A 19,047-nucleotide genomic window follows, 5' to 3' on the forward strand; every position below is an offset into this window, starting at 1 on the left:
CATGGCAGCACGGAGCCCCCACCCACCAGGACTTTTACCCCGTGTGTGACCTAGACGCCCCCGCCCGGCTCTGTGGCCCTGCGGCGTGTTCCCGCGGTGACGAGTTCGGTACTGCCTGGCACAGTGGAGTGTGCGCATGTTTGTGGAGTGAGCGAGTCGAGATGCGGCTGACCTTCCAGAGCGGCCCCGCGGGACGCGAGTGGGGGTGGCGTGGAGACCGCGTCGGGCTGCCAATGAGAGGGTGGCCCGAACTCTCATAGGGGCCACTGCACCCCATTCTGTGCCTCAGTTTCCCCATGTGCCCAGGGCCCGGGAGGCAGGTGCGGGGCGGGGGTGACCGGAGGCAGGTGAGCGCCGCCCCGGAGGTCGCAGGGGAGCAGGCCTGGGAAGGGGCGCCAGGTGGGGTGCAGGCTGGCGGGGGAGGGGCGGGCTCTGGACGCCGCCGCCGCCGCCGCCGCGGCTGCCGCCGCCGCCTTCCCCCCGCCCGGGCTCCAGCGGCCCCGCGGCTCCTTCCGCCACCGGCGCCGGCTCCCGCCCGCTCCCCCGCTCGCCCCCGGCCCCGCCTCCGACTCCGCCCCGCCCCCGCCCGTCCCCTCCTCGCCCGGCCGCCGGCGCGGCCCCCTCCCCCGCCATGAAGAAGCTGTGGGTGAAGAAGCGTTTCCAGGTGAGGGCTCCGGGGGCGGGCGGCGCCGGGAGGGGGCGGGCAGGGCTGGGCGCCCCAAGGGAGGGCGGGTCACCGCGGCCGGGCCCCGGGGGAGGGGGCGCCGGGGCCGCGCCCGCCCCACCCAGCGGCCCAGGGCCGCGGCCGGGCGCGCTGTGGGGGGCTCCCCAGACTGCGTGCCGCGCGCGCCGGCCCCTCCCCGTGCCGAAGGGCAGACCCCCAGTTGCCCGCAATCCCCGCGACCCCCCGGGAAGGCCCCCGCCGCAGTTCGGCGTGGAGCACCCACTGGCTTCTTTGCCACCCCGTCCCCTCTCGCCTCGGTCCAACCCCGGCCCCCCGCCCCGGCTTTCCCCAGCCCCCCCACTCTGGAGCCTTCCATCTTCCCGAGCTCCTGGAAGCAACGCACAGGGATCCGCGCCGAGCGCAATAAATTCCCTAAGCCCTGCCCTGTCCTCCGCGTACCCGGGCCTCCTTCCTGCATTCGTGAGGCTCCGGCCCTTGGGGGACCTTGCCTTCTGCTCCCCCATCACCCTCCCCGCCCGCTTGACACCTATTTCAGGTATCTGTCCTCACCCACCTACCCCCCCCCCCCCCAAGCAGGAATCTGTGCCCTCGACCCTCCATCTCCCAGTCATCCAAGCACCCCACCCCCCACCCCCCCTCTATTCCTTCACGTCAGTCAGCTTCCTATTTTATCCCCTAGCTTCTATCTCGGGGGGTGTCGCTCAGGTCTCCAGTCCTGTGAGCCTCTGTCAGAGTCCCAGCATTTGACCCACAGCTTTGCTGTCCTCTCTCTCCTTCCTCCTCTGCTCCTCCCCAGAGCCAAGCTGGGTAGCCAGCCTGGAGCTCCTGCTGGGAGGGCTGAAAGGCAGGGAAGAGTGGAAACATTCCCTACTGGGGAAGCTGGCTGCCCTACGTCTCTGTGCATTAACCCCCCCGCCCCACCCCAGCCCCTGGAACGAGTTTCTGTTTAATATAGAGGTTTCGATGGGAAGTAAGGGACATCAGGAGTGAGCCTTCCCCTCAACAATTCATTCTGGCTTTTCTCTTTCAGAAAACCGGCCACTCCCGCCGGGCCTTTGGCCGACTCACCCATGGTGCGTGGACCATGGGCTCCTTGCTCTAGCCCATGCCCACTCCTTTTCTTGGTCCATGTCCCTTCATGAGGCACCCAGGCCCGGAAGACAGCCCATGAGATGTGGGATCCCCCAGTACACATCCATACCCACTCAAGGAGGTGCCCCGTACCCTCTGAGAGAGAACCTAACAATGGCGGGGGAGGGGGGGGGACTCACTAGCACACCCCAACATGGGCCTGGGCTCAGGGTTCTCCATCTGTGGGGCCGAGTGGTGATGAGCTCACTGCCATGCTTTGACAACCAGCACGTGGCTGCTGCTTGTCATAGCACTCATAGAGAAACTGAGGCACAGAACCTGATAGAACCTGGGAAAGTTAAAAATATGCCCAGGAAACTTTGCTTCTCACCTAACCACTGGGCATTGTTGAGGACCACTCAGAAGTAGAAGAGAGGGATCAGGAAGAGGGTAGCTGTCACATCATGATGCAGGACAGGTGGGGAGATTGGTTTGCAAGGAAGGGTCAAAGCACAGCGCAAGTATTTTAAGGAGGGTGGGCCTAACCCCTAATGGGGGGCCTGGGTCTGTGACTGGGCTCAACACAAGCAGATGTATGTGTGTACATGTGTGTGCGTGGCCAGTGGCAGCACCAGTGAGAGTGCCAAGGGTACAGACTTGCTGGGGTAGTTGGAATAACCAGTCTAAACAGGTGTGCTCCCCAGCTGGGCACAGTGGGAGCCTGTAGGCAGTCAGGATGAGAGATGCTTTGCCCATTCCAGGTGCCTCCCTCCCCCTCCCCCATCCCCACAGGGCATTTCTGGGCACTGGGTACCCTCATGCCCCCTCTGTCCTGCCTACCCACCACGCCCTGCACCACAAACGCTCTGATAACAGTCTGTCCATGTCTCTCTCCTGCTGCTCCTATGGAAGCGAAGTTTTCCGCTCCTGCAGAAAGCAAAGTTACGGTAGGAAACTGGCTCCTGCCCTAGCCCTCCACTCCCCTCTCCCTGCCCGGTCCTGGCCTCTCCTCACCCTGCCTCAGCTGCACCCTGATGTGTTCCGGCTGGCTTGGGGTGGAGGACAGGCTGGCCCTGCGGTTGGTCAAGTGCCCTGACAGTACGACTCTGAGGTGACTCCCCTTTGTTCCTGGAGTATTGGAACCCACACTTTAGAGCCTTGGAACCTAGGATCTTGTTATTTGGGGGCTGCACAGGAACCGAAGCTATCACTGACCAGGGAGGAGGGGGAGGGCTGAGACCCTGGTAATCCATTAAGTGGCTGGGAGGGGGGATGGTAGGTGGCTTTGAGAGCACTACCCGGGAGGCAGGGGTGAGTAGCCAGGGGAGCAGAGGTGAAGCCACGGGACTGGCCTGAGCAGCCCGGGAAGGGCAGGGGGACATGGGGGAGCAAAAGAGGGGAGAAGATAGGTGTGGAAGCCGTGCTGGTGGTAAGATGGAGCCTGCTGGGTGGGGGGGAGGCGGGAGGAGACACAGGGAAGAGTTGGAGTCAGAGGGAGGAGGGCCCTGCCCACACAGACCCCTTCTTCTCCAGACTCGGAGACGGGCGAGGATGACATCAGCGATGTGCAGGGGACCCAGCGCCTGGAGCTTCGGGATGACGGGGACTTCAGCACCCCCACGGGTGAGCTATCTGGGCTGCTCTAAGAGCAGGCAGGCGGGCTTCCTACAAGAGGTGCCCGGGCTTCACCGTGCTCCTTTCTCTAGGGGGCTCCGACACCCTGGTGGGCACCTCCCTGGACACACCCCCGACCTCCGTGACAGGCACCTCAGAGGAGCAAGTGAGCTGGTGGGGCAGCGGGCAGACGGTCTTGGAGCAGGAAGCGGGCAGCAGGGGTGGCACCCGCCGCCTCCCGGGCAGCCCAAGGCAAGCACAGGCAACCGGGGCCGGGCCACGGCACCTGGGGGTGGAGCCGCTGGTACGGGCGTCTCGAGCTAATCTGGTGGGCGCAAGCTGGGGGTCAGAGGATAGCCTTTCGGTGGCCAGTGACCTGTATGGCAGCGCATTCAGTCTATACAGAGGACGGGCGCTCTCGATTCACGTGTAAGTAATGGCCTCACCCAGGCCTGCACTGTTCCACCTCACCATGCTGTCCTGCACTGCCCCTCACCACCCCGTCAGCCTTCATCCCCACCTCCCCTGCACCATCCATCCCTCTGTGCACTTCTCCACCGCCCCTGCTTCCACCCTGGCCCCAGCTACCTACTCTGTCCTCCCACACTTTCCGTCTCCCTCCTGTGCCGTCACCACCCACAGCCTCCTGTTCCCACCGGCCCTGGCTTCCCCCTGCCATCGCCATGGTCTCGTGGACCCCTCTGTCCCTTCCTCGTCCCCTCCAAGATCTCCACTTTCCCAGGGGCCCTCTCTCACCTCGCCCATTCAGGCTCCAGTTGTCCCCCAGATTCCCCCCCCCCCCCAGGGCCCCCTCCGTGCCTGCTGTCTCAGCAGCTGCTGCCTTTTCTTCTCTCTGCACATTCCTGTTCCCATGTGGGCCTTTTTCTGGGAGGAACGGAACCTTTCTGCAAGGCAGCTCCCGAGAGAGCAGGAGAGCAAGGGAGCAAGAGCGCAGCCGGGAGAGAGAAGAGAGTGAGGTGGTCAGGGAGTAGATGGGGCCAGGGGCCCGGGAAGGCAGGAGGATGTGGGGTGTGTGGGAGGCAGGGGTGGGCAGGGAGGGATGGAGTCAGGGGGCTGGGGTGGAGGTAGAGGGCTGAGTGATGGAGGCTAGGAGCATGTGATGACCTGGTGGGAAATGCCTGTGGGGGGGGGGGGGCGTGGGAGGGATGAAGGTTGTCGTGGCAGGGGGTGGCAAGGAGCGGAGGTGTTTGGAGTGAGGCATTGGAGCCATTTTTAGAGATTTGGGGCTGGCAGATAGAGGAGGGAGTGCTATAGTAGAAGAGGGGAGTGGCTGATGGTAGAGGTATTGGGGGACATTTGGGGAGCTGAGAGGGGCCTAACTTGTGATGGGTATGAGTGTGTGGGGGAGGGACCATCATGGAGGAGGATGAAGGAGCCTGGTGGAGGGAGGCTGTTTTGAAGGTGGTTGGAATGGCTAGCAGTAGGCAGGGGAGAGGTCTGGGGCAGGGGAGGCTCCCTTGCTTTATCTGGTTGGCATTAACCAGGCACTCCTGGGCCCTGGACTCGCTTTTTCCTTCCCTGCCTTCCTTTGCCAGGCCTCAGCCTAAGCCTGGAGTTGCTATGGCAACTTCAGAGGAACCCATTTCCTTAGCGGTGTCTGTGGTACAGAGGCTGGCCTGGAGCTCAGAACTGCCAGCAAGAGGCCTCCTCTGCTGTCCCCGTTTTCTTTACAACGCCTTACCCAGTTCCCAGAGGCCATTCATCAGGGACTCTGCTCTCTGCTGTCCCTTCCCCATAGTAAACTCTGCCTCCCTGCAGGTGGCTGGCTGAGATTCTGTTCCCTCAGGACACTGTGGATTGCTCTTCCACCCATCATCCTCCCCTCCCCCCCTCCCCCACCTTGCAGTCGGAGGTGGGGTCTGCAGTGTGGGTGGCTGACCCAGGTAGGCTGAAACATCCGTACACTCAGGCACCTGCTAGAACTTCTGCTTGTGGCTGGTACCCTATTTCTCCTCCCTTCTGTGCCCTCAGAATCCTAGACATTTGCAGGGAATAAGGGCTCAGGAGTCAGACCACCTGGGTTTCAGTCCTGATACCAGCCATTTCCTAGCTGTGTGACCTTGGTAAGGCACTTTTCCTCTTTAAGCCTCAATTTGTTCATCTGTAAATGGAAGCAGTAACGCTTCCTATCTCGGAGGATTGTTGTAAGGATTAAGCGGCTCAGTGCACCTTAAGCATATTTAGTCCACGCTTTGGCACACAGTGAGTACTCAATGAGCCATTTTCTAAGTTTTTAGTAAGCTCTCTCCAGTGAGTCAGGTATGATGTTAATATCTCCGATTCCTTTCCTTGCCAATCCTTCTGTTTGATGTGTTCCCCAAGAATCCAGATAGGGGAAACTGAGGCCCAGCTCTTGGGCATCAAAAGCTCTGTGGGTGAGAGGGGTACTCTGAGCTGACCAGCTTATTCCCTCTTCCTCTTCTCCCACACCCCCTCTTCAGGCCCACGCAGTAGTTATTTCTGAGCTGAGTTATTTCGGAGCATACCCCTTTGGGGAGCTTCTGTGCTGGGTGGGAGGAAGGTGGCGGAGGTGGGTGAGGGGGTTCAAAGGATTCAAGGTAATTTTCCCAGAGGCAGGAGGAAGTCAAAGGCCTGTAATGGGGGCAGATTGATCAAAGAGAGTGGGAACCTGGGTATTCTAGTCTCCCACCCCAGGGACTTCAGCTGCCACCTGCTGCGTTGTGTCAGCACTGGCAAGGGGCTTAGGTCTGAGTAGGTGCTAGGTAGTCCCTGGGATAGGGGTGTTGCCCCCCGAAGGCTAGTGCCTATTCTTCTAGAGGCCACTGTGAAAGGGGTATGTCCTGCTAAGGATGGGCAGGGCTGCGGGGGCCAGCTGGGGGCAGGAATGAGTGGGAGGCTGCATTCCTGAGAGGGCCCCTCCCCATCCAACCCTCCTGCCTTTCTTCACCATCCTTTGGGTCCTAAGCTCATTCTTTTCTCTCCCACCGCTCCGTTCTGTTTTTGCTGTTTCCCAGCTTCCGGGGCTGGGGGGAGGGGACTGGCCAGAGCCCGGGATGCTGAGTCTGTACTTGGGCCCAGCCACCAGACCAGTCTTCTGGTGCCAGGGCAGCCAGCCTCTCCCCAGCACCTGCTATGGCTGTGCCTTCCTCTTGGGGGGAGGGGGCAGAGGGTCTGACCCATGTCACCCCCAAGCCTTCCCAGCATGCCCCACCGTCCAATTCCTATGACGAGCTGAAGGTCTAGGAGGGGAGATCCCTAAATCTTCCACCCCTCTTCCTCTTGGTTCTGCAGCAGCGTCCCTCAGAGCGGATTGCACAGGGAGGAGCCTGATCTTCAGCCTCAGCCGGCCAGTGAGGCCCCGCGTCGCCCCGCCCTACCGCCTCCCTCCAAATCCGCGCTGCTGCCCCCACCGTCCCCTCGGGTGGGTAAGCGGCCCCCGCCGGGACCCAGCGCCCAGCCCCCCGCCACCCCCACATCGCCCCACCGGCGCACGCAGGAGCCTGTGCTGCCGGAGGACGCCACCGCAGACGAGAAGCGAGGGAAAAAGTCCAAGTCGTCGGGGCCCTCGCTGGCGGGCACGGCAGAGTCCCGGCCCCAGACACCACTGAGCGAGGCCTCTGGCCGCCTGTCGGCGCTGGGCCGCTCGCCCAGGCTGGTACGTGCCGGCTCCCGCATCCTGGACAAGCTGCAGTTCTTCGAGGAGCGACGGCGCAGCCTGGAGCGCAGCGACTCGCCGCCGGCGCCCCTGCGGCCATGGGTACCCCTGCGCAAGGCCCGCTCACTGGAGCAGCCCAAATCCGACGGCGGAGCGCCCTGGGGCACACCCAGGACCTCGCAGGAGGAGCTTCGGGCGCCGGGGGGCAGCGTGGCCGAGCGCCGCCGCCTGTTCCAGCAGAAGGCGGCCTCGCTGGACGAGCGCACGCGGCAGCGCAGCCCGGCCTGTGACCTTGAGCTGCGCTTTGCCCAGGAGCTGGGCCGCATCCGCCGCTCCACGTCGCGGGAGGAGCTGGTGCGCTCTCACGAGTCCCTGCGCGCCACGCTGCAGCGGGCCCCGTCCCCCCGAGAGCCTGGCGAGCCCCCGCTCTTCTCCCGGCCCTCCACTCCCAAGACCCCTCGGGCCGAGAGTCCCGCCGCCGCCCAGCCACCCCCTCCGAGCGTCACGGGGAAGCTCGGGGACGAACAGGGGAGGCCCAGGAGCCGCGGGCCGGCGGGCAGGACAGAGCCGGGGGAAGGCCCGCAGCAGGAAGTCAGGCGCCGGGACCAGTTCCCGCTGACCCGGAGCAGAGCCATCCAGGAGTGCCGAAGTCCCGTGCCGCCCCCCGCCGCCACCGATCCCCCGGAAGCCAGGACGAGAGCGCCCCCGGGTCGGAAGCGGGAGCCCCCAACGCAAGCCGTGCGCTTCCTGCCCTGGGCCACGCCGGGCCAGGAGGGCACTGCTGTGCCCCAGACCTTGGAGAAGAACAGGGCGGGGCCTGAGGCCGAGAAGAGGCTCCGCAGAGGACCGGAGGAGGACGGTCCTTGGGGGCCCTGGGACCGCCGAGGGGCCCGCAGCCAGGGCAGAGGTCGCCGTGCCCGGCCCACCTCACCTGAGCTCGGTAAGGCCTCGGGGAGGGCTGAGAAGGTGCTGAGTGAGACCTGGGTGGGAGGACGTTTGGGGAGAGCGACGCTGCTGGGCAGTTGAGAGGGCGGGCTTCACAGGGAAAGCACCAGGTTCGAGTTTGAGTGAAGGTCTGTGAAGGTCCTTGTGCTGGAACCTGCCTGCTGGTGAGGCGGAGTGCGAGTGTGTTTTGGTGGAGGCTGGGGGAAGCCGAAGAAAGAAGGGTGCCCAGATGCCTGCCACAGGTGCCCTGGGTCCAATGGCCAGCTGGGTCAAGGACCTAACCATGGTGGGAGGCATTGCTGGGAATCTAAGGAGCCCCTCCAAACCCCACTCCTCTGTGGGGGAAGAGATGGAAAGCCGTCTCAATAAATAATGTGTCAGGCCCCTGTTCCAGGCGAGCTTTGGGCCAGCCACCTCTCATCTGTGCCCTTTCATCCCAGCGCCATCCCCTGACCCACCTGTGGCCACTGAGATCTGACCCAGTCGATCACCTCGCTGCCTCTCTCCCATCCTTGAGTCCTTGTGTGGCTGTGCTGACCGTAGATACATGCCAGCCTGTGTGTTGTCTCCCAGTCGTCCTGTGGATGGTGTCCCTGCTCCTAATTCTGCTCACCCTGAACATCAACTCGGGGTCCACTCCTGGATGGAGGCCTAGGAAGCCATCCTTGACTCACTCGCACCCCCTGCTGCTTCCCCAGGCCAGGTGCCTCGGTTCACTGCTCCCAGGACCCTCGTCAGAGTTGCTTTCGTTTCACTTACCACCTTGTGTTTTTCTTCATCACAGTTAATTTATTTTTAATTTAAGTATTACCATCTCAAAGTTTTAAAAAATAATTAGGTACCTGTCCATTGCCCTATTGGCCACATTATTGCATACCGCAATACAGGTGTCGAATTAACTGGGAGCTTAGGGATGTTGCTTTATTTTAATTTGTATGTCAGCTGTGTAAGATGTTGAGTGTTACTAATCAGCTCCACCTTGCAGATAACAGAGCTGAGGTGCAGAGAGGTTATATCATTTGTCCAAGGTTATGGAGCTGGAAAACAGTGTGATTGGGAGTCTCGCTGCTCTTTTGGCTACCTACGCTGTGCTTTGTTTGCTTAAAGAATGTCAGAGTTGGGCCATTCTGGTAGAGGGATCCACTGCAGTGGGGTTGGAGGATATATTCGTGCGTACAAGCTTCCTGGAAGCAGGGAGTGCTTCTTCTTCCTTGTTGTATTCCTGGTACTCATACAGACCTTAGTGCACTGTAGGTACAGTATTACTGTTTGGTGGATGGTCAGAATCAAAGCTGATTTGAGAGGCATCTCAGACGGCTGCTGGACCCACGTGCTGCTCCCTCTTGAATCCGGTGGCATCACTAATTTGGCAACTTACCACATGTTGTCCTGTGACAGCGGTATTACTGCTTAAGGCTTGGGTTGCTGTTAGCTTGTACTCGGTCTCCTTGGCAGCTGGGAACACCTTGTGCACTCAGAGCACTTCCTAAAACAGGGCCTGATCTACCACCCTTGATGACTGATTTGTGGAAAGACGTGCAAGACTTCTTCCAGAAACCACAGTCGCTGTGGCTGAAGTTGAGAAGTCAAGCTAATGTGGAGTCCTGGCTGCCCTGTCCTGTTTGAGAACCTCTCTTCTGTCTTTTCCTCCCTGTTTCAGGACATTCAGGAGTGAGAACCCTTGTTCCCCAAACCCCACCTTCCGGAAGCCCTTCTCTCTGGGTTTGGCTTTCTAAGATACAAGGCTGTCACGATCCCCTGTCCCCCTGAGTCACCCCCACAGGGACCATGTCCCCTTACCTCGTCACCCATGTCTCCGGCAGAGTCTTCAGATGACTCATATGTGTCCGCTGGAGAAGAGCCCCTGGAGGCCCCTGTGTTTGAGATCCCTCTGCAGAATGTGGTAGCGGCTCCAGGGGCAGATGTACTGCTCAAGTGTATCATCACTGCCAACCCCCCGCCCCAAGGTGAGCTCCAGGGCTGGGGCCAGGCTAAGGTTGAGACAGGGAGCGGGAGGTCCCCCGTCAGTCCTCGGAGGGAGGGGAAGGGGAGGAGGCACATCTGCCCCATGGGGCTGGCTGGACTCCTGTGTGTGTGTTAGGGGAGTTTTCCCAGAACCCCCTGGGAGGAGAGAGGGCAGGCCTGGGCTTCTGTGAGTGAGGGGGCAGTCCTCAGGATTCCCTAGGGTTTGGGCTCTGTGTGGGGTGAGGGGAGATTTGCTCCAGTGGACTACTGTGGGCCATGGCATCCAGTCACTCCGCTCCTTCCTCACAGTGTCCTGGCAGAAGGATGGGTCTGCGTTGCGCAGCGATGGCCGCCTTCTCATCCGGGCTGAAGGAGAGCGGCATACCTTGCTGCTCCGGGAGGCCCGGGCGGCCGATGCCGGGAGTTACACAGCCACCGCCACCAACGAGCTGGGTCAGGCCCGCTGTGCTGCCGCGCTGGCCGTGAGACCTGGTAGGGAGCCTGTGGGGCCCCGGGCGGGATGAGCCGTGACCCTTCCCACTCCCAGCCCAGAGCTCAGGTTCTCGACCAGCGTGCACAGTCTGTTCTTAGATGTCACCTGCTCTGGTGGAAGCATTCTAAGTGGCCCAGCCTCAGAGCGGGGGCCGCGTTCCCAAAGGCACACACCAGGCCGGCCAATTCATGAAGTCACTGAAATTTGTCTTTACGTATCCTCTAAAAGCCATCCTCCGGTGACATTTCCCTGAAAATGGTCCTGTGGGGAAAGCAACTTATCCTTGAGTCTCAGAGAAGAAGAACCTCCCAGGTCAGAGGGCTTAAAAGCCATCAGGAGCCTTCTGAGGTCTGAAGTAAAAAGAGACCCTTCCCCACTCCCTCGCTCCTGTTGAACCCAAAGCCCTAAAGAGGGGGCAGCTGAGAGCACTGCTCTGGAGATGGCTGTGGCTCTGGCTGCTTTGTTTTCTCACTTGGTGTTGGACTACTTCCTTTGGGTGTAAGCCCGGTTTCTTTCAGGTTCGGGGCAGGGCCAGCCTGGCGTCAGTGTGTGTGGTTGGTTCTACTCATTCAGGTTGATGGGCCCAACAGTGTGCTGATCCTGGGCAGTGGGGGAGGGGTAGGTGAGGCTGGGTAGAAAGGAAAGACACAGACTCCATCCTCAAGGATGTTACCATTGGGTCACCAAGCTTGATCAGAGGACCTAGGTTGGAGGACACCGCAGGGCAGAGGAACCCAGGTCCTAGAACACGGAGCAGAGCGGTCAGTCAGTGTTATGGGATGCTGGATTGAGAGGCAGATTTACAGCGGCAGCGGGAGGGGCTGGGCATGCCTGGAGGGGGAACAGCACACGCTGTTCTGTCCCTTTCTTTCACTCAGCTCGACAGGAGACAGGATTACAGAGCCTGTCTTGCTGTGGTCCCGGGGCTCCCGCACTTTTCACCATAACGGTGATTTTGGTGGGATCTGCCCTGAACCCCAGTCCTGCATTAGATCCTTTTGTTTGCACCTGTCTGGCTTTGCAGACCAGCAGGTCTTCGTCTGCCTTAGCATACACACCCCTCCCAGGAGCCCGTGTTTAATCTCTCTCCTCACCCCTCCCACCACGCTGAATCATGCCCGGCCCTCCATGGCACGTTTCCGGCCTTCCATCACCTCTGGGATCTGGCTTCTGACTCAGCTCCCAACTCTCCTCAGGGGGCCTGGGGCTGGCTCCAGGACTCTGGTCAATACCTGGCTTGGGCTGGGATCTGGTAAGGGGGTGGGGGGTGCCCCGCTACTGGCTTGTGGCCATTTGGGAGCCTTTTAAGGTTGGGAAAGAGGCTTGGGGCAAGGCAGCTGTCAGCACTTGACTGGGAGCTCTGTGTTTGTTGCACTGAACCTCCCTGTGCTTTGGTTTCCTCATTTGTAAACCAGAGATAATTATACCATCTTCACGAACAAAAGTAAATGTGTGAATGAGCTTTATGAACTGTAAAGCTGTAGACAAACATTAACTGTTAGCGTTATTAAGGGGTGCCGTTGTGCACAGGAGCTCAGGTCTCCACGAGCCTCCAGAAAGCTGCCTTTTCCTTTTCTGACCATTCTCCAGACTATCTGTGCCCTGGGGCCTCCTCCCCTGCTCTTGCCAGGCACGCAGCCCCAGCCCCTCTATATTTCCCAGTGTTTGGGTCCTCAGCTTATGGTGGCATCTGTCTGCCCACCTCCCGCCATGGGGAGTCAGAAAAGCTTCATCTCATTAGTCAGCCACTAGTCAGTGTCTTTGCCCCCAGAGAGCAGCCCCCGTAAGTCATGCTGACTCGGCCCCAGGACTCCCTTGGCAGAAGCAGACTTTCTTCCCCTACAAGGCACTGTTTGGTCCAGAGTGGTTGGACAAGGGCCAGTGGACCTGGAGAGCAACAGAGTGGCTGGAATGATGGGGTGGCACGACGTTTGGCCAGGGCGGGGTCCCGGGCCTGGACTGTGTGCAGTGAGGGGGTGGGGCTAAGGAAGAGTGTCAGGCAGCCTGGCAGTGTGGCTGCCTGCAGGGTGGTGGGAGCCCGCCCAGGGAGGGGGTGCGTAGTGTCTGGTAGGAAGCGGCCTCCTGGAACCATCTCCCTTTCTCGTTCCTTAACCACCCACCCCAGGACCCTGGCAACCAGGGCTGACTGTGCAGTGCCCTCTTGGCATGCCCACCCCAAAAGGGCCTGTTTTGGAGAGCCCACAGATCTCAGTTCCCGGTTGGGAACCATGGGAATTAGGGAATGGGTAACTGGGCAATGTACTTGCTCGAGTGCTGTGGTTTGAGGGGCAGGGTCTGGTTCTCTTCCACTCCGGCAGCCCCACCCCGGCCCCATGTCCCTTCCAGCCTGCCCCAGCCCACTGGGTACTGCTGAGACCACAGTCGTTCTCCCGGAGGGCGTGTGTGTATTGCAGCGGGTGGTTGGGGAGTGTGAGAAGTATGCTTACCTGAAGTGAAGCATTCTCAGCTGCCTGCATCTGTCACACAAGCATCTATTGAGTACCAGCTGGGTGCCAAGTTCTACATCTCTCTGAACAGTTTTTTGTGTGTTTGGAGAGTGTCCTTTCACATCTCCTCTCTTACTTGAGCTACATTGCACCGTATATACCCCTTGGAGAGGTACATGATAGGTGGCGATGTTCCCATTTGACAGATAGGAAGACAGAAACAAGGAGAACGAAGTGACGTAGAGCCAGCGCTAGGCCAGCAGCCTTTACTGAGTACCTGCAATCTACCTAGGAATGTTGTAAGCAACAGGTGATCTGGGGTGATGGAAATAAGCTTAGGTGGATAGCAAATGAAAAGAACAAGGAGTTAGCTTCTAGTCAGTGCTTCATATGTACCAGGGCCTGTGTTGATTGGCTTATCACACTTACTCTTGTCCCGGGAGGTAGGTTCTATTATTATGCCCACATTACACATGAGGAAGCTGAGACTTGGAAAACTTGAGCAAATTGCTCTGGAGAAATGCTGATCAATAGAACTTTCTGTGGTGATGGAAATGTTTTATATGTGCACCGTCCAGTATGGTGGCCACTAGCCACATGTGGCTGTTGAGCCCTTGAAATGTGTCTAGTGTGACCAAGGAAGTGATTTTTCTTTTCATTTAAATTAATATACGTATAAGGAGTCTCAGGTGGCTAGTGCCCTCCCTGTTGGGGTGCTCAGCTCTAGGAGCAGATGGTCAGTTGGGGGCTGGTCATGCTTTGAAGCCCTGTCCCTGGATCTCCCAAGCCTACACTCCTTACCATCACCTTCCCTGCTACTCTGAACAGGTTCAAGGTGAAGGTAGAATTGTGCTCGTGAGCTCACACCGGGTTGGGGGGGGGGTGGTCAGAGACTGCTGATGCCCTCTGTGGGTGGGTCAGATGGGGGGGTTCTCTCCTTCCTCTCTTGACTCCCCATCTCTGCTGTGGCTGTGGTCCAGCACCTCAGGCTCTGACAGGAGGCCCTTTGGGTGCTAGTCAGGACAAAAGGGGACATGGGGGCTCCATTCTGCTTCCTTCTGTCCTCCCTCAAGCACAGGTCTTGTGTATTTGAGCCCAAGGTTCTAGCATTTTCCAGCTGAGGCCTTGGCCTCTTCATGTTTCCTTGTCTGCCCACAGCTTCCTCATCTGTAAGGTGAGGGTCCTTATATCTACTGGGCTATTTACTTGGTAAGATTTATGAGGCTCTGTGGGGATGAGAATGTAGACAAGGACATTTGGGCCAGAGGATATGGCTTTTCAGGGCTCATTCTGGTCCTACCATATGATTGACACTGTCGCAACAGAATAGAGTTTGGCTATAGCGGGTCATGAGGACAAAAGGAAAGGCAAGAGTGTCTGCTCCTGCCCCTTCTCCTGGCCAGGGCTGCTGCAGAGTTACAGCGTCTCCACTGTGAAGGCAGAGGCTGCCGAAGGAGGGGATCTTGGAATGCCGTGTGACCCCATTGTCCCATCTTTGAAGGGGGGTTGGATAGCATCTAAAAAAGCAGTGTGGTCCCTTGGCCAGACTCAGCCCTTCCTCCCCACTCCTGTCTACCAGGAGCAGGTTGGCCGTGATGGGTGTCTGCCCAAGGCTGCTTCCTCAGAGTGGGGGCTGTCACACTCAGCCCATGAGAAGAATGGGGACTTAGTCTAACATGAGTGCCAACCCTCTGTCTAACACAGAGCAACCCCAAATAGTCACATGTAGGGAATTAACTGTTTCTATGGTGAGGTCAGGCCGACCGTGTGAAATTCTCTCTGCCCCCTTTTTTTTTAAAAAAATTTTTTTAACATTTATTTATTTTTGAGAGAGAGAAGAGCATGAGCGGGGAAGGGGTAGAGAGAAAGGGAGACACAGAATCCGAAGCAGGCTCCAGGCTCAGGGCTGTCAGCACAGAGCCTGACACGGAGCTCGAACTCACAAACTACAAGATCATGACGTGAGCCGAAGTCAGATGCTTAGCCAACTGAGCCACCCAGGCGCCCCAGTTCTCTCTGCTCCTTGTCCCTTGGAAACCAAAACAGAAACCTCAGTGCTGCTCTTCTGCTTTGGAAGGGGCGGTACCCATGACAGCACCTGTGCCTTCCCAGCCACAGGCTGGCCTGTATCCTCCTTTTCCCTCAGCCTCTCTGTCTTCCATGGTGGCCTGACCACAGCAGACATTTAAAGGCATCACCTCTGGAGGAGCCCACTGAGACAGTGCCCGTGGAGAACAGACTACGAATAATGGCTGGGCCATGTTTGAGTGTTTGTTAAGTCCCACATGTCATGCCCTCCCTCGGAAACCTCGAGGGAGCTGCCCTTTGCCTTGAGAGTGAAGGCCACTCCCCGGAAGCTGGCCTCCGCCATCTGGCCCCGAGGATGACCCCAAGGTGGCTGGAGGCCGCTGAGAGGCTGAGAGAGGCACCTACTCTAACGTGGTCAGGTCTCACTCCTTTCACTTTTACCCAGTTTTGTAAGCAAGTTGAGCTGCAGTGGTCTGCATGTCCTTTTTTTCTCCGAATATTTGCTCACACAGTTTCCTCCTCAGGAAAGACTTTCCCCCTTTTCCTTCTTCAACCAAAAATTTTTTTTTAATGTTTATTTATTTTTGAGAAAGCGACTGAGGAAGGGGCAGAGAGAGAAGGACAGAGGATCCGAAACAGGCTCTGTGCCGACAGCAGAGTCCAATGCAGGGCTAGAACTCGTGAACCGTGAGATCGTGATCTGAGCCGAAGTCAGATGCTTAACTGACTGAGCCACCCCAGCACCCCTCAACCAAATTCATAATTCCAATAATACCCCTTCCCTCAGTTACCCTGTCTTCCCTGAGTCCAGAGTAATCTGCTCTCTGCACTCCCGTGGCTCTGATCTGCCCTTTTCTTGCCACCTTATTCGTGCTCACTAGACTAGTTGTGTATGTGTCTCAGTTGTCACCCTTATCAGGCAGAAGGCTCCTAAAATCATGACCATGCTTTGTCCACTTCTCAGCTATCGTAGCCACACCTGGAGGCCCTCCTGGCTAGTCTGGGGCTATGTGGACCGCAGGGATTGCATGTGAGGTAGCAGTGTGGGGGGAATCAAAATCCATGTGACTGTCTCAGTCCCTGGAACAGCCTGGGTGACACGCAGAGGCTGGGCGGGACATGCATCTGCAAAGGGTACTAACGAAGATCTGCCTAAGCATGGAGGTTGGGATGGCAGAAGAAACCATGGGGCAGCGGTCTTTACAGTGTGGTCCCCAGACCAGCAGCATCCGCATCACGCTGGGAATATGGTAGAGATGCACATTAACATACCCCCTCCCTCAGAAACTCTGGGGGTGGGGCACCTGGGTGGCTCAGTCAGTTAAGCGTCAGACTCTTGATTTCAGCTCAGGTCACGATCTCACAGTGTGTGAGTTTGAGCCCCGCATCGAGCTCTGTGCTGACAGCAAAGAGCCTGCTTGGGATTTTCTCTCTCTCTCTCTCTCTGCTTTCCCCGGCTGGCATGCACATGCACATGCCATGCATGCTCTCTCTCTCCAAATAAATAAATAAACTTAAAAAAAAAAAGAAAAGAAACTCTGGGGGTGGGGCTCAGCTATCTGTGGTTTAAGCTCCATCCTGATGCACTGTGAACTTTGAGAACCACTGCTGTAGAGTCAGGAACCTTGCTCAAGGTGGGAGGCCAGGTGGTCCTGTGGGAAGCACTTGGGCTATTCAGATCCCTGCCCTGATAAGTGGCCAAGTAAGGTGAGCTCACCTCTCAGGGTTGTTCTTCCATGAAGATCACAGGGGTCCCTAAACTTTCATGTGCATAAGAATCACCTGGTGTGCTTTTTTTAAAATGTATTTTCCTGACCCCCATTTTAGGACATCTAATTCTTCAGAGTAAGACCCAGGAATTTATAGATTAAACAGGCTCCCAGGTGGTCCTGATGTGGGTGGCTGAAAAGCCCTGGTGTAGAAGGCCTTTCATGTAGGTGACTGTGACTATATTTATCCTTAGAACATCTCAAGGGATGTTGGGACCAGTATTGAGCTGGATGCACGGGTCTGGGGAGGCTCCCTCACAGTGGTATTTTCATCAAGTGAGTCTGACCTGGGAGCAGTGTTGAAAGGCCACACGTGTGCACAGAGTCGGCATGTTTTGGGGTGGTGGGGTGTGTAGGGGCAGCACTCATGTGGCAGCACCTAACCAATATGTGCATATTAGGTTATACCCACTTCCTGGCTGGTATAAGAATGTTTCCCACCGTGAGAGCCAGGCTTGTGGGTGGAGCAGGACTGGCTACAAAGATGGTTTGGGTGGTGGGATCAGTAAGAAGTGGGGTGGCACCAGAGCCTGATGTGGAACCCCAGAGGTTCTGGGAGCTGGAGACAAATCCTTGCTCAGTGTCTCCGGGCAGCCTCAGGACCTTGATTCACCTGGTCGCTGGATGCCCTCAGGGTGCAGTTCCCCGAAGCCACCACCAGGGGTCTCTGAGGCTCCCTGCAAACCTTGCCAATCTGCTTTAAGGCTCTGCTCTCCCTTCCTGGGCCCCTGAGCGCCTGCAGCGCCATCCAATCTCGAGGTGACCTTGGAGGTCACCAGGCACCACAGAGAGGAGGGGGCTCCCGCTTTCAGGGCCCATGCCTGTGGTCTCAGCATCAGCTGGTGGCCAGGGCCCGGGCAGATGTTCTCCAAATGCCATTCCGACTTGCCTCCCCACCCCCACCTCAAGGCAGCCAACCTGAATGGTGGGCACCCCTCCTCTGCCAGTCCCCTCCTCCTTCTTCACTGGCAGTGCTGGGAAACACAGGTCATGGCTTGGGAATGTGGCCCTGGGTTGTGGGGGCGGGGGGGTGGTGATAGGAGGAAGGAAAAGGACATGTGACTTCTCCTCAACAGCTCCCCTGTTCTGCTGCTGATCTCCAAGCCCTTTCCCCAGCCCTGGTACAGAAGGATGCTAGTTGTGGGGCATTACGGGGAAGCAGCCCCTGCCTTGTGACTGTTGGTCCTGGTAGAGCTGACAGGGTGAGGGACAGTTGCCAACAGGTGCCCCTGATAGAGCCTGAAGGAGGAGGGGTGAGTGCAGGCCCGGTGCCCCTGGGTGGTACAGGGCCAAACCTGCCATGGCAATAGTGGGGAGGCAGAGGTGGTATTCTGGGCCCCCTCAGATTGAGGAGGGTATTTCTGGGAAGAGGCTGAAGGTCCTGACAGTTCCCTGATTCTCAGCACCAGAAAAAACAGGGTATGGCCTGGCTCCAGGATTTGAAGCTTGTCAGCACATTCCCACGTGGGGAACAAGGGGCATCATAGGGGCCATTTGCCATCGGCCCCTCATCTGGTGGGTATGTCAAAGTGAACGGGTCAGGGCAAGCATCTTAGGTGCTGCAGTGAAGATAGCACCCCCATCTTTCCCTGGGGACTGAGGCCCCCGCACTTTGAGTCAAGGTACCACCGAGGGGGCTTTGCTCTTGTCAGGGTCTAGAAACTGTAAAGAGAGAAAAGGCAGGTCCTGCTGCTTGGGAATGAGCAGGGTGGCTAAATCCAGCCTGGCTGCGCTCTGCCCCTCCCCTCTCCTCCCCCTCTACTCCAGGGCCTGCACTGCTTGTGGTCTTAGCAGGCACCACCTTCCCAGCCAGCTGCCTGCCTGCCACCGAGCCTGTCCCTGCCCTGCCAGCCCCCACCTCCTCCTTCCCCTCCTCGGGCTCCTTCCCCTCCCCCAGGCCCTTGGGTGTAGAGCCTCCGAGTGAGTGGGGCTGGGCAGGCTGGGATCTTGCTCCCTGGGGAGCTGGGTGGGGTGGGCAGTGGGCAGGCAGCAGGAGGGCCTGGTGCCAGGGCAGAGCCTTCAGGACAGGCACAGCCTGGGGTCTGTGTGCAGAGTCTCGGGTGAGTTGGGGTGCGGCCCTGTGGGGGGGCTGGGCCACAGGGGCTTGGGGTGGGGGAACCAGGAGGAGGGGCCAGGGGGCTGTGGTGGATTCATGTCTGTATTTGGTAGTCGGATAGGAGCCAGCTCAGTGAGGCTGGGCCCCTGGCCAGTTGCAGGAGAGGGCGTCAGGGCCCTGGGGACACCCCTCCCCCAAAGCAGACACTCGTGCCCCCCTCCTCTCCCAGTCTCAGCTGCCCTTCTCTGTGGATCACTCAAACTGCTTTTCCATCCCCTGAGAGTTTTGGGGTCCATGCTCTAGGGCTGGGGCCAACAGGTGCCCCTGGGGTATTTGG

General features: G+C 58.7%; 1 protein-coding gene across 4 annotated transcripts in view; it reads left to right on the forward strand.

Moving 5' to 3' along the window:
• Window positions 1-620: 620 nt before the first annotated feature.
• Window positions 621-19,047, forward strand: part of SPEG (striated muscle enriched protein kinase) — a 49,611-nt gene continuing 31,184 nt past the window's right edge. For all 4 annotated transcript variants that reach the window (XM_042950234.1, XM_042950235.1, XM_042950236.1 and 1 more), the window contains exons 1-8: window positions 621-664; window positions 1,716-1,758; window positions 2,674-2,703; window positions 3,290-3,379; window positions 3,463-3,799; window positions 6,644-7,947; window positions 9,776-9,919; window positions 10,227-10,409. In XM_042950234.1, coding sequence (XP_042806168.1) covers window positions 632-664; window positions 1,716-1,758; window positions 2,674-2,703; window positions 3,290-3,379; window positions 3,463-3,799; window positions 6,644-7,947; window positions 9,776-9,919; window positions 10,227-10,409 — 2,164 coding nt within the window. In that variant the 5' untranslated portion in view covers window positions 621-631. The remainder of the gene's footprint in view (window positions 665-1,715; window positions 1,759-2,673; window positions 2,704-3,289; window positions 3,380-3,462; window positions 3,800-6,643; window positions 7,948-9,775; window positions 9,920-10,226; window positions 10,410-19,047) is intronic.

This window comes from Panthera leo, chromosome C1 (genome assembly GCF_018350215.1).
Source record: "Panthera leo isolate Ple1 chromosome C1, P.leo_Ple1_pat1.1, whole genome shotgun sequence".
NCBI classification, from domain to species: Eukaryota; Metazoa; Chordata; class Mammalia; order Carnivora; family Felidae; genus Panthera; species Panthera leo.